The sequence below is a fragment of the Propithecus coquereli genome, unplaced genomic scaffold (genome assembly GCF_000956105.1).
Source record: "Propithecus coquereli isolate 6110/MARCELLA unplaced genomic scaffold, Pcoq_1.0 Scaffold20, whole genome shotgun sequence".
NCBI lineage: Eukaryota > Metazoa > Chordata > Mammalia > Primates > Indriidae > Propithecus > Propithecus coquereli.
Window position 1 is genome coordinate 1,360,118 of NW_012144967.1, and position 14,137 is coordinate 1,374,254.

General features: G+C 40.7%; 1 protein-coding gene across 1 annotated transcript in view; it reads left to right on the forward strand.

The window, feature by feature from the left end:
- Window positions 1-1,739: 1,739 nt before the first annotated feature.
- The window catches only part of FAM169B (family with sequence similarity 169, member B), a 33,491-nt gene continuing 21,093 nt past the window's right edge, over window positions 1,740-14,137 (forward strand). The window contains exons 1-3 of the mRNA XM_012643671.1: window positions 1,740-1,806; window positions 1,986-2,071; window positions 5,720-5,897. Coding sequence (XP_012499125.1) covers window positions 1,740-1,806; window positions 1,986-2,071; window positions 5,720-5,897 — 331 coding nt within the window. The remainder of the gene's footprint in view (window positions 1,807-1,985; window positions 2,072-5,719; window positions 5,898-14,137) is intronic.

Genomic DNA, 14,137 nt, shown 5'->3' on the forward strand with positions numbered 1-14,137 from the left:
ATAGCATGTTTCTTGTTTGAAACTGTGTTAGTAAGTTGAACATCTGTATTATAGGAATATACCGTATTAGTAAATTGAACATCTTTTATCGATTCACCTAGTTAAGCAGGAAAATAATCCTTATGGCTTTATAAAGCTCCTGTAAGTTCTGGTAGGTGCCATTTTGGAAATGAATTAAATTGAATAAATGAAGGCAGATGTCAAGCATTTAATTGGCCTTCTCTCCCAGCTGGCTCTGTCAATTTTGGAACCATTGTCAGAGATGATACAGTTCACCGATACGAAACTGACACAGTGGGTTAGATGCTGCTGTTCTCTGGAGAGGAGAGGCTGGTTCTGCAGAGTTAATGTTTAATACCCGGCTGATGCAACTGTAGCCTGTTCTCCACAGAGTTTTCTATGAAAGTTCCTCCAATGGTAGAGACGAATAGGGAAGAAGACTGCGGCAGTTTACCCCAAGTGGCCTGCAAAATTTAAAGTCTTGAGCCTTATGTAAAACGTTCAAGAGCTTTTGTTTTCTACTCTATGTTAACATTTTCCTCCAAATCTTCAACTAAAAAGGTTTGACTGGGAATATGTGTCTTTTAATTCTATGGCTTCTGGAACCCTCAGGCTCAGATACCTGGCTTGAGAAGCAGGTATAAAAATGAGGATAAAAAGGGTGTAAAAAGGGATGCCAGAAAACAACCAAAGTAATTTTGGTGTTTAAAATGTAATTCTTAAGCAAGGAAAGGAGGGTTGCTGAGCTGAGAGACAGGAGGCAGAGGCCGTGGTGGGATTTGCCTGTAAGGTGACCATTCAGTCGGGACGGATTGGCAGCAGGGACCGAGGCAGGGGACCAGGCGATGCGCTGCCTCAGTCATCAGTGGAGATGATGGTGGCCTGGTCCCACTGGCGCCTGGGGCAGGAAGCAAAGTGGACGGATCCCGTCATGAGGAGCCCCAGGAATTGGTGGGACGTGGTGGCTGCAACATGAGGTGGGGGAGGAGGAGAGAATCGGCTCACCGACTAGCGGGCGCTGGGCACTGCCGTGTGCCAGGCCCTGTGCTGGGCATTTCAAACCCAGTCGTCACTGGAACCACGCAGCCACCTCGGGTGATTGGTTTGGGCAACTCTGGTAGGAGCCTGGGCTTAGTGAGGTTGAGGATGTGTCCGAGGTCGCCCCTAATGAGCAGCAGGACCCGCGTCTAGACTCAGAATGGTTCCAGGGGTGTTTCTGAGGCAGAATCAACAGGTCTCAGAGACCGTCCAGACGGGGCTGGGAGAGAGTAGGAGTAGGAGAGTTGTCCCTACCCTTCTCCTCCCGTAAATATTAGCTCCAGAACCTTCTTATCCAAAGACGAGCCCACCACCCCTGTATGATTCACCCTGTTCCAGAACACTGGACTTAGAGTCCAGTGACCCAGGGCCCTTCCTAGCCCGCTAGCCGCTTGCCTTCAAGGTACTTTGCCTCTCAGAGCTTCGGCGTCCTCCTCAGAAAAATGCCAATAACGGTTTCATTGTGAGAAGGAAAGACGGTCGTGTAAAGAAGGCAGCGCCAGGCCCAGCACCGGGGTCATGCTTGATACCCAAGCTGGTTTATTCCATGCCCGTAGATAATGTTGCATTTTACTAAATTAGGGGAGTTCTAACTTGTGGCACATGATTGGACTTTGATAAATATCTGCAACATGAAAAGGAAGTAATTCTTACCCACTGAATTTGTCAATATTGGTGTGTATCCTGTTTTGTCCAACAAGATGGAGTATATCCTGTTTTGGAGTCAACACCAGGCCACCTATGAAACATCTGTGAAGTCCCCTTCTGGTGAGAGTGGTCACTCTATGTCATGGTCAGTGCGCTCAGAAAACTTCAGCTCTAAAAATATCACCTGCATAACCCGCAAATAATCTTTCCTTTCCTTTGCACCTTGTCAACGGTTAACACTGCCCCCTGTTGGGCGTTTGATGTGTGCACATCATCACTATCTCTGGCTTTCTCCTTAGTCGTGGCTGTTTACATAAAGAAGTCCTGGTGGTTCACGGAAGATGTACTGAGAACCTCAGATCCCGCAAGAGAAGGGCTGATGGAGGTGAGTTGATGTTATTTTAAATGAACGTTGCAAAAGAAGTTTTAAAAGTCACGGCACTTAATATCATGTTAGTAATTTAAACTGGTCTACCCTTGTATATTCATTTCTTAGGGCTCCTGTAACAAAGTACCACCAACTGGGTGACTTAAAACACAGAAATTGATTGTCTCACAGTTCGGGAGGCTGGAAGTCTGAAATCAAAGAATCGACAGGGTTGCTTTCTTTGGAGGGCCGTAAGAGAGAATGTTCCAGGCCTCTATCCTAGCTTCTAGTAACCCCGGGGGTTCCTCGGTTTGGAGACGGTTTCTCTCTCTGCCTTCATATCATTTCCTATCTACCTGTGTCTGTCTCTGTTGAAATTCTCCCTTTTTACAAGGACACAGTCATATTGGATTAGGGACCACCCCGATGCCCTCATCTTGACTTCATCATCTGCAAAGACCCCCTTTCCAAATAGTATCACAGTTGGGTTAGGACTTCAGCATCTTTTGGGTGGGTGGGGTACAGAATTCAATCCATAACACCCTATCGGCAAGGAAAATCGTAACAAATGACTGTCTGCAACAGATATCTGCCTATTGGTAAGTCTGTTTTGCTTTCCTGAGTGGCCCCTCATGTCTAAGTTTTAAAACTTTGTTAAGTTTTAACTTTATTAACTTTACTGACTCTATTTTGTGGGAAAGTCCTGCTAGGAGTGGAATTGCTAGTCACATGGTGACTCTATGTCTGACATATTGAGGAACTACCAAACTGCCTTCCTAGCAGTTGCACCGTGCTGCATTCTCAGCAGCAGTGTCTGAGGGCTTCAATCTCTCCATATCCTTGCCAACGCTTATTACTGTCTGTCTTTTATGTTATTCATCCTAGTAGGTGTGAAATGGTGTCTCATTGTGATTTTGGTTTGCATTTCTCTGATGGTTAAGCATATTGAGCATCTTTTCATGTGTTTATTGGCCAGTTACATACCCTCATTGGGAAAATATCTGTTAAGATCCTTGGCCCCCTTTTTAATTGGGTTATTTGACTTTTTACTGGTGAGTTGTAAGAGTTTTTCACATATGGCATTCCGGATGCAAGTCCCTTATCATATACGTGATTTGCAAATATTTTTTTCCCATTCTGTGGGTTGTGTTTTTTAGGTCTGGTTTTAATTGACTCAATAGATGTTATTTTGAAAAGATTTTTCTTCCAGCAAATTAATGATGGCTTGAGATTCGGAAGATGAGCACGATGTACCCAGCGTGGTGTCAGTCGAACCATTTGTGTTGCTGTCCCGGCTCCTGTGCCACAGTTGGGCCAGGCAGCTGTTCTGTGACTGGTTGTTCTGCATGCTAGGAAGGATGTGATTGGCTCTTTAATTTTTTGGAACGAGAGTGGTTACTTCTTTCATTTGTCATCTCTTCTAAGTTTAGATGAGGAAACCCCACACATTTTCTGAACATGTGGCCTGTGTTGTGAACAGAAAGAAACTTGGACGTTATTTCCGCTTAATGAACCGTGTTGTAAAGATCTACCCTTCCCCAGCTATGCATGGGGATATTTCTCCTCTCCATTTGTAGAACTTTGGGTCTAGACTTTTTTTTTCCCTTTTCCTTTTAATTACATTTTATTTCTTAGCCAGCTCTTCTTCACAAATTACCACCAAAAAAAGCTTTCTTAATGCTCTTTCTGTTAACATAATTAGTTGTCCTAATGAGGGATTAGAACTGGATTTTAGTTTTGTGTTTTCAGAAAGGTTTCTAAGTCAAAATCACATGTCGCACATTTTTTTCCCCTGTAATGAAATTGGACAAATTAAGTGCATTTTCTTTTTTTTCCTTTTTCTCCTGCCAGCTTTTGATTGGATATTTCCCTTCTGCCAGATGCAGTCTGCTTTTCTCTTCTGGCTTTCCTCTGAACGTTTTGGTTTTATAAGTTGAAAAATATAACCTCCCACATCACACCGATCTGGTTTTGTGACTAGCTAGTTATTCTGAAAGGCTGAACTTGCTTTGGCTGCCACTGTCTGAGATGCAAAATGTGACAGCTTCTCAGAGCCGAGCTGGTGTGGTTTCCCCAAATCTTTTTCTCGTCTAAGATCTAGCTCCAGATGAAGGTGAAATATTTTACACTCTGGCCGATGCATAAGTTTATTGGCACTGAACACTTTGTGCCGTTTGCTAGGGTGCTGCAGGCTGCCTTACTTTTATTACCAGAGCATTCGAAAATCATGCAAGTGTTTTAGAGACCACGTAAGCGATATTCTCCCTTGACCAGTGGAGGAAACTGAGGCTCAAAGAGGTTGTGAGTTGCTGAAGATCTCCCAGCAAATCCACGCTGATGGTGATGATGATAATTAAAGGTCAAGTATTAAGGATAAAACCAAGCATTAATATTTGTATTAAACGTCCCCTTTTCCATAATCTCACTTCTGGTGGATGACGATGCGGAAGGGAGCCACTGGCTGGACACAGGAGCCCTGGCCTATTGTCCTGAGCTTGCCCTGCTCTAGCTGCCTCAAGTCCTCTTTGAATGAGGCAGGGAAATCAATAAATACAATCAGTTCCCTAACTCTTCGAACTCCAATTTCCTCACCTGTGAACCAGGACCTCCCCAGTGGATGGTGAGAATCAAATGGTAGCACAGGGATAGAAGTCACAGCCCAAGTTAATGACAATTGTTGATCTGGTGGGATGAGGTGACAAACATACACGCATGCACAGGCTGTCACATGGCAGTGTTGTTCGAGTAAACTCCAATTCGACAGTATTGTCACTTCATAAATGGCTGACTGGTTTCTTCTCCCGTGCCACATTTTAGCAGTTGCTTGTGGCTGCCCGAAGGGCTGCATTTAGGAGGATTCTGAGACCATGTCCAGGCTTAGCAGACAGCTAGGTCTGCCATGAGGACAGGAGCAGGGGGCCTCGGTTTCTGCCCCATATTGCCATCTGTGGGCTACACAAATGCAGAGAATTTTAACGTGCAGAAGCATGAAGTCATTTCAGCTTGTGAAGGAGAAAGCTTTTAACTCTGTGTGGGCCTGACTTTGACCACAATTTAATTTCCTCACTTGTGATGATGTCGCTGTGGGCCAGAGAAGGTTCTATTTTACAGCCTTAGAACTGGGTGGGCCTTGGGTCCTGGTAATTCTCTGGGATTGGGACTCGAGTGTCAGTTCCAAATCTGTCACAAGCCATCGAAAAGCAGTTGCTTTTGGTGGAGCAACTGATCCCCCCAGATCTCCCCTGGCCCTTCTGAGGGCCAGGACCCTGCTGTCGTAAAAAGGGCAGATTGGGTTTATTTCAGGACTATGTCCAGTGAGAATCTACTGAAATGCGGGCAATGCCCTGGCCCTCCTGCAGGGAACCTCCTGTTTTGTTAGCATGTGGCTGTGCTCTGTGCTCACATTCCACGTCTATGCCCCTGGGGACCGGGGAGCCTCCTCTGGCGTTGTTCCTTGCTCTTGGAGGCCGCGCGGTCAGCGGTGTGAAAACCTCTGCGAGACACCATGATTCACACGTTGGCTCTTGAGCACAGAAAGTGTCCTCTGATGCTGCAGCACACACCTGGCCCCGACGGCGTGTGGGTTGAGTCCAAGCACAGAATTTATCGTGTCTGATTTTCCTCTCTGGTCTCACTTGGTTGTTGTCCTTTTTTTTCCCCTCAAAGGTTCAGTCATTTGGGGAAAGGATTGTGCTTTTCATCCTGAATGTCATTATTTTTGGAAGATTGGAGAGAAATTTGGATGATGACGACATGTTTTTTCTGCCCCACTCTGCGAAGGAGCAAGCTAAAATTCTGTGGAGACACGGAGCAGCTGTGGGATTCTACACGACCAAAACGAAAGGTGAGGGACACGCCAGCGCCATCTCAGGCCGGCGTGAGGGCGGGCTCTCTGGATGTCCTCCGGGCTTGGAGGGCTCCCTTAGTGCAGCGTCACACGGAGGGGATCTTCTGGCGCAGGAAGTGTCACTAATTAAGCCGTGGTGTAAATAAACCCGAGGTGTGGGTTTCGTTTTCACCACGTTTCTCATCTCACTGGCCAACAGAGGGAAAAGCGTGTCCCTTCGGTTTGCAGACAGTGCCATGTGCCCCTTTAAAACCTTGTTGCAGTTAGTGGTGTAAACCGACTTTGCAAGCACGTTGCTTTTTCATTTTATTCCTTTAATGTTATTAATTAGCTGTCAGGAAAAATACCGTCGCTAATAGCTGACATGTGGAGCGAAAGCACACTGGATGCCAGGATTTATAGACATTACCTCAGAAGAGAGGGAGTCCGGCAATAACAATGTTAGGTTAAATGATTGTGACTTGAGGGTCAGTGACAAGTGGTAAATGTGGAGCTAGTACCATTTTGCTGCAGGGATTGGTCTCTTTTTAAAATTTGCTTTCTTTAATTTTTTTTTTTTTAAGAGACAGGATCTTGCTCTGTTGTCCAGGCTGGACTTGAACGCCTGAGCTCAAGCGATCATCCTGCCTCAGCCTCCAGAGTAGCTGGGTCTACACGTGTAATTTTTAAAGGCTGTCAACATCTCTCACCCAGCTGGTCCCAGCCCTAGCATTTGGTTCTTATAAACTTGTCAATTTTAGCAAAAATTAATTTTCCCAGTAAGCCACCATGGATGAACTGTTCTCTGAGTTAAGTGTTTTTCTCAGGGGATGAAGAGGCTGAGTTTGGTTGGACCCATGTTCACGTTGTGCATATGGTCTACCTGTCCAGGATGGAATAAATCTGCACTTCTCACTTTTTTCCGAAGTGTCTATATTTACTGTTTATTCATTATTCCTTATTTGTCAAGGTCGGTCACAGAGGCACCTGTGTCTTTCACCTCCTTTCGTCATGGTAGCCACTTGCCCTTTGATTTTGATGTGCCATTCCACTTGTTCGAATGGTCATGTCCTTTAGTCGTTAAGATAGACCAACCAACCGGGAGAATAATGAAGATGGAAGGGAACCTTTTCGTCATTCTTCTTTCCTGGGAGACTCATTAGTTGTCGTTTCCTACCAAATGGCTGGTCTTGAATCTGTAATAGAACCATCCTACTGATAGTAACAATAACTATTAACAGAGTCCAACTCGATGTGTGAGGATGACAGGTATGGCGCAGAAGGAGCTCTACTGTGGTCTTGCCTGGTCCCGCTGCTGCTTCTGGAGGCAGCAATACCCAGGGCCCCCGGTCCCGTGGAGAGGAGGCAGAGGTTGTTTGTGGCTGCCCTGGTCTTCCCCAGGCAGACTCAGAGCCTGGGACTGGAAGGAGAACTTGAAGATGTTGAGCTGAGGCAGATCAGACTAGATGCTTGAATTTGTGCCTCTCCATTTCTGATGAATTCCACAAATTCAGTGGAAAGTTCTCTGAAGCTGCTAGCTAGGTTGCATTGTTTTCATCAATGAACTGTTTTTTTAAGTGACAATTGATTTTTAGTTACTCAGTGATATAGTTGGTTTGAAAAGTATCGAACCTATAGAAAATTAAATAAAGAAAGCAAATACACTTTTCATGTATACATTGCCAACTTAAAATATTTTACTGCCTATTTCTGGATTAATTTATATGTGGAGAGACAAAATAAAAATATTTCCCTGGAATCAGTATATGTGTTACCACCAGCAGTGTACAAGAGTTCCAGTTGTTCATCTTCCTTGCCAGTGCTTGGTATTGTCAGTATTTTTAATTTTAGCCATCCTACAAAGTGAAGTGATATCTAATTTGGGTTTTAATTTACATTTCCCTAATGATCAATGCTATCGAACATGTATTTTCATGTGCTTCTTTGATGTTCATACATCTTGTCTGATGAAGTGTCTGTTTAAATATTTTTGCCTATTTTTAAAATTGGGTTGTTTGTTTTCTTATTACTGATCTTTGAGAATTCTTTATATATTTTAGTTAGCAGTTCTTTGTCAGATATGTGTTTTGAAAACATTTTCATTTTGGCGACTGTTTTTCAGAGAGCAGAGGTTTTTAGTTTTGATGAAGTCTAATTTATCAATTTTTATTATTCAGTTGAAAATATTTTCTAATTTACTTTATGATTTCTATGGGTCTTTAAAAGTGAGTTTTTAATTTCCAGATATTTGGGGGCCATCCCAGGTGTTTTATTTTTTGTTGATTTCTAGTTTAATTCTAATGCAGTGAGACATTATAGTTGGATGTATTTTAATATTCGGAAAACTCTTGAGAGTTGTCTTACAGCCGAGTATGTGGTCTGTCTTTGTGAACATCCCATGTGGACTTGAAGAGTATGTATATTCTCCAGGTCTTGGGTGTAGTGTCCCAGAACTGTTAGTTAGCTTAAGGTGATTGATAGTGTCGTTCATAGCTACATTCTTATTGATATTTTTGTCTAGTTACATCAATTTCTGAGAGAAGTCTGTTAAAGTCTTTACTTGTGATTGTGGATTCATCTCTTTTTTCTGTTAGTTCTGTCAGGTTTACTTTATGTATTTTAAAGCTTTGTTATTAGTCACATCTATATTTATAATTGTTATAGCTACTTGCTATATTGACCATTTTATCATCATGAAGTATACCCAGTTATCTCTAGTAATATTTCTTGTTATAAAGTCTACTTTGTCTTATTAATATAGACAATTCATTTTTCTTATGCTTTCTGTTTGCATGAGATGTATTTTCCAGCTTTTACTTTTTTGCATTTAGTCTATTTATGTCTTTATTTTTAAAGCATGTTTTTTTTTTTTTTTTGACAGCATAAAATTGGGTCTTAGATTGTGAATCCAGTCTTAAGTCTCTGTCTTTTGATTGGAAGTTAGTCTGTTTACATTTAATTATTGGTATGGCTATACTTAGGTCATCCCTTTTGCAACTTATTTCATGTCAACTTTTTGTTCCTCTGTTTCTCTTTTTCTGGCTTCTTTTGTTTTAATCAAATATTTTTTAGTGTTTATTTTTACTTTCATAGCTCACTGCAGCCTTGAACTTCGGGGCTCAAGTGACCCTCCTGTCTAGCTCTATCTTTTTGCATTTTTCAAAGTTGTTTGCTCTAAGGATTGCATATGCATCATAAAATTATCCCAAGTTACTTAGATAATATTGAATTACTTTAGGGAAAATATAGAAACCTTTGCAGCAGTATATTTTTATTTATTCCTCATTTTATTTACATAGAACTATTGTTATATATGAGATCTCTGTTTGTTATAAGACTGTCAATACTGCTTTATAATTTTTACTAAGTAGTCATGTTTTTAAAAGATATTTTAAAAAAAACCAGATAATTTAAAAATATTTACTCACATATTTACCTTTAGAATTTTTTTTTTTTTTTTTTGTATAGGTCCAAGTTGTCATCCAGTGGTCATTTTCCTTCAGGTTAAAATAATTTTCTTAGCATTTCTTATAGTGCAGTTCTGTTGGCAACAAATTATTTTAGTTTAACTGAAAATGTTTTTATTTTATTTCACTTCCATGCTTGAAAGATAGTTTAACTGGGTATGGAATTATTAGAGATAGTTTCTTTTCTTTCAGCACTTTGAATATGTTGCTCTGATATTTTCTAGCTTTCATAATTTCTTTTTTCTTTCCTTTTTTTTTTTTTTTTGAGACAGAGTCTTGCTCTGTTGCTCTGGCTAGACTGCAGTGGCATCATTATAGCTCACTGCAAGTTAAAACTCCTGGACTCAAGAGATCCTCCTGCCTCAGCCTCCCAAGTAGCTGGGAATACAGGCTCATGCCACCATGCCTGGCTAATTTTTCTTATTTTTTGTAGAGGTGGGGTCTCGTTCTTGCTCAGGCTAGTCTCAAACTCCTGACCTCAAGCAATCCTCCCACCTCTGCCTCCCAAAGTGCTAGGATTACAGGCATTAACCACCATGAACAACCCACTTTTATAATTTCTGGTGAAAAGTTAGCCATTACTCTAATTTTTGTCCCCTCATATACAACGTGTCATTTTTCCTTGACTGCTTTCAAGACTTTAACTTTGGCTTTTTTTTTTTTTTTTTTTACAGTTGACTGTGATGTGTCTATGTCTTAGTGCATTTGTACTGCTATAAAAACAATTACATGAGACTGGGTAATTTATAAATGACAGAAATTTATTTCTCATAGTTCCAGAGGCTGGGAAGTCCAAGATCAAGTTGCTGGCACTAATCCACTCTTGAGGGCAGATTCCTCATGCCTTAATCTCTTCTTAGAAAGGCCCCACCTTTTAATTCTGCCACAGTGGGGATTCAGTTTCAGCATGAATTTTGGAGCGTGCACACATTCAAACCATAGCAGTGTAGGAGTGGTTTTTCTTTTTGTTTATCCTTTTTGAGGTTTATTGAGCTTCTTGAATCTGTAAATTATTGATTTCTACCAAATTTGGGAAGTTTTTGGCCATTATTTCTTTAAATATTTTTTATGCCTCTTGCTCTATTCTTTTCTGGGATTCCAGTTATACGTATGTTGGGTGTTTCATGTTGTCTTACTGGTCTCTGAAATTTTATTTTTCTTTAAATATTTTTCTCTCTCCTTTGGTTAGATAATTTCTCTTGATATACATTCAGGTTCATCTGCCATTTATAATCTGTTGCTGAGTCCATTGAAAAATTTAGTTTATTGTACTTTTCAGCTCTAGAATTTCTATTGCATGTATGGTTTTCATTTTCTTTGTTGAGATTCTCTATACATTTATTCATTGAACACACATTTCTTTAATTCTTTGAATTATTTTATTTTAATTCCTTGAACATATTTGCAAAGCTCATGTGAAGTCCTTATCTGCTAATATCTGGGCCTATTTGAAGTCAGTTATATTGACCACCATTTTTTCCTGAGTATGGGTCATACCTTCCTGTTTCTTTGTATGTTTAGTAATTTTTGGTTGAAAACCAATTGTTGCAAGTGTATGGCAGCAACTGAGTTCTTTTGTGTTTTCTGAAGATTGTTGGATATTTGTTCTAGTAGGCATTTAACTTGCCTGGATTCAAACTGCAAACTTTGTCTCCCTTGTGACATGCCGCTGTTGACATCTGTTTGTATGGCTTCCCATGGTTTCTTCTTTAGCGTGGCCCTGTACAGCTCTTCTCTGTTCCTGCAGAATTGGTGGTCAAAGATTTGGCATGGATGTGGCTTATCCTCTTTATGGTTTCCTTGTTTCTGCCAGTTTTGAACTTTGTACTCTGACCCTTCAAACCATTTGACTTCAGCTTTTCACCACGAGAACTGCCCACATAGAGGAATGTCTTTGGTTAAGGGACATGTCAGATTCACAGATCTGATCCTGTGTAGTACCATCTTTCAAGAGGGGATGTCTCTCTGGTCTCTGACTTCTTTTTTTCTGGGTCTCTTGGGGTCTCCTTCTCTCACATGGAGGTTGGCTCTAAGCCAGGGATTTGGGAAGTTTATGCTCTGAGTTTGAGTCTCATTGTGTGGTTCTCATACTGCCAGGACTTCCTCTTTAAATTTCTGCTCCTTTCTCAGTGCTGAATTCGATATCTGACACATTTAGCTGTTAAGGCTGTGGTTTTTCACAGCAATGTTTTCTGTAGTGTTGGGGGTTGGAATTATACCCTGTGGCTGGTAAGCTGCAAACTCACGAATTTTATCTATTCCAGTTGTAATTTTCTGAAATTAAATTTTCCTCTGGCTTTGATCTGCTTTTGGATGCCTTGCAGTGTCTTTAAACATTTTTATAATTTATTTTAAAAGAGTTGTTATATATGAGGATTTGTGTGACCACTGCATTCCACCACCATTACCTAAGAGAGATTCTGATTAGGTATAGGTCATAGAATTTCATCCTTGCCTTCCCATCTGTTTCTCTAAGTTGAGAGAGCAATTTATTTTTAGATAAATTAAAAAATGCTTGCTATTAGGGGCATGCAGGTAAATTAAACAAAACTAATTTAGATGGTGATTAGATATATTTTATAATATTTTATTATTTTGTATATATAATTTTTGAAAATTCACTAGTGGAGTTTAATTAAAGACTACAGGAGGGGCTTATCATTCAGAAGTTCAGAGCCATTAATGATGTTTCTGCAGTCCTGGTTCTGTTTTTGGTCCTTGTCACAGTGTTATGTAATGTGTTGATGCTTAGGATATGGGCACAGCACATGGCTTGCTTCTCCACTTTTCAGCAGGACCATTTCTTTTCCTAAATTTAGATCCATATGATTCAGAATATCTGTTAATTTAGCTTGGGCTAGGCTGAATATATAGGTTTATATTTATAATTTCATCCTGTGAGGAAAACAAAATGTACAAATTCATTTCATAAATAGGATCACAGGGGCCAGATTTTACCGACTGAAGAGTATACATTGTCTCTAAGCATCTTAGCACATTCCTTTCTTATGTGCCTGTGACTTTAAATCTTATTTAAAAAAATTATCATAGAGTGAAATTGACTCTTGGGGGGCTGTAAAGTTCTATGAATTTTAATCCATGTATAGGTTCATATAACCACAACCACAATAAAAATAAAAGTAGTTTCATCATCCCCCCCCCCCAAAAAAACAACTTTATCCCTGGCAACCACTGGTTTATTCTCCATCAGTATAGTTTTGTCTTTTTCAGAATATCATATAAATGGACTCGTACACTATTTAGCCTTTTGAGATTGACTTCTTTCACTCAGTACGATGCCTGTGAGATTCATCCAAGTCAATGTGTGTACCAGTAGTTTGTGCCTCATTATTGCTGAAGCGCCCATTCAGTTTTCAAGCAAGTGGGTGCCTTTATATAGAATGAATATTTTCAGGTAGACCTCCCTTTGGACAAATGTTTTGCTAATAGGCTGGTTTGAGGTTCCCCCTTTGTCTGACGGTTCTATAATAGCCTTTCTTATAAAACATTGACACCAGTCATTTCACTGTTTCATGCTGATATTCTCCCTAGATTATCAGAACTAGTGAGGTTTTACTTTAACTCTTGTTCTAAAATCACCAGTCCACAAAACTATTAGCACTGAAGGGAAGAAAACAATAGATTGGGGAGTGAAGGGTCAGCCAATTTAAGGCACAGCTAGTAAGTATTTTGTTTTTGCATAAAAATATAAAAAGAACAACTTTGCATTTCAGATTCCTGAAAGCGCAACACAAATGAAAGTCATAAATACAAGAGCAGCACTTAAAAATGTTAAATTAGGTGATTTGGAACCCAGACAAGCGTGGGACCTGTGAGATGGCAGTGATGTTGCAGAGTCGGCCTCAGCCCTGCCTATCGCTGGGACGTCCTATTCTCCACCTTCCCCAGACTCCCAGGGCCACGGTTACCTCCTGCGCTGTTGTCCCGTCAGGCAGGGGCTCCCATGTCATCTTCTGGACTTTAGTAGAAACATAAGTAGCAAAAAATGGAGTGGCAAGAGTGTAGTGTTGTTTCAGGTACCAACTCTGCCATCCAAAGAGAAGGGGATGGCCATTGCAGGGAACAGAAGTCTACTCCTGGACTTACAAGCAAGAAAGGCGTGGAAGGGGGCAGGGGAAGTTCAGGGGTGCCTCCTGGCTCCTCCCATTCTATAAGTTGTCTCTTTACTTTGTTGCTTGTTTCCTTTGCCATGCAGAAGCTTTTTAGCTTGCTGTGATCCCATTGGTCTATTTTTGCTTTGGTTGCCTAGCCTTTGAGGTCTTACATAAAAAAATATTTGCCCAAAGGGTATGGGTGGGTGGTGGCAAAAAAAAAAATTTTGCCCAGACCAATGTCCTGGAACATTACCTAATGTTTTTTTCTAGTGGTAGTTTTAGGTTTTACATTTAAGTCTTTAATCTATTTTCATTTGATTTTTGCATATGGTGAGAGATAGGGGTCTAATTTCATTCTTCAGTGTATAGTAATCCAGTTTTCCCAGCACCATTTATTGAAAAGACCGTCCTTTCCCCATTGTATATTCTTGATGCCTTTGTCAAAGATGAATTGGCTATCAATGCATGGATTTTATATCTGGGTTCTCTATTCTGTTCTGTTGGTCTATATTTCTGTTTTTCGGTCAGTACCAGGCTCTTTTGGTTACTATAGATAGCTTTGTAGTCAAATTTGAAGTCAGGTAGTGTGATGATTTCAGCTTTGTTTTTTTTCTGCCCTCTCAGGATTGCTTTGGCTATTTGAGATCTTTTATGGTTCCACATAAATTTTATGATT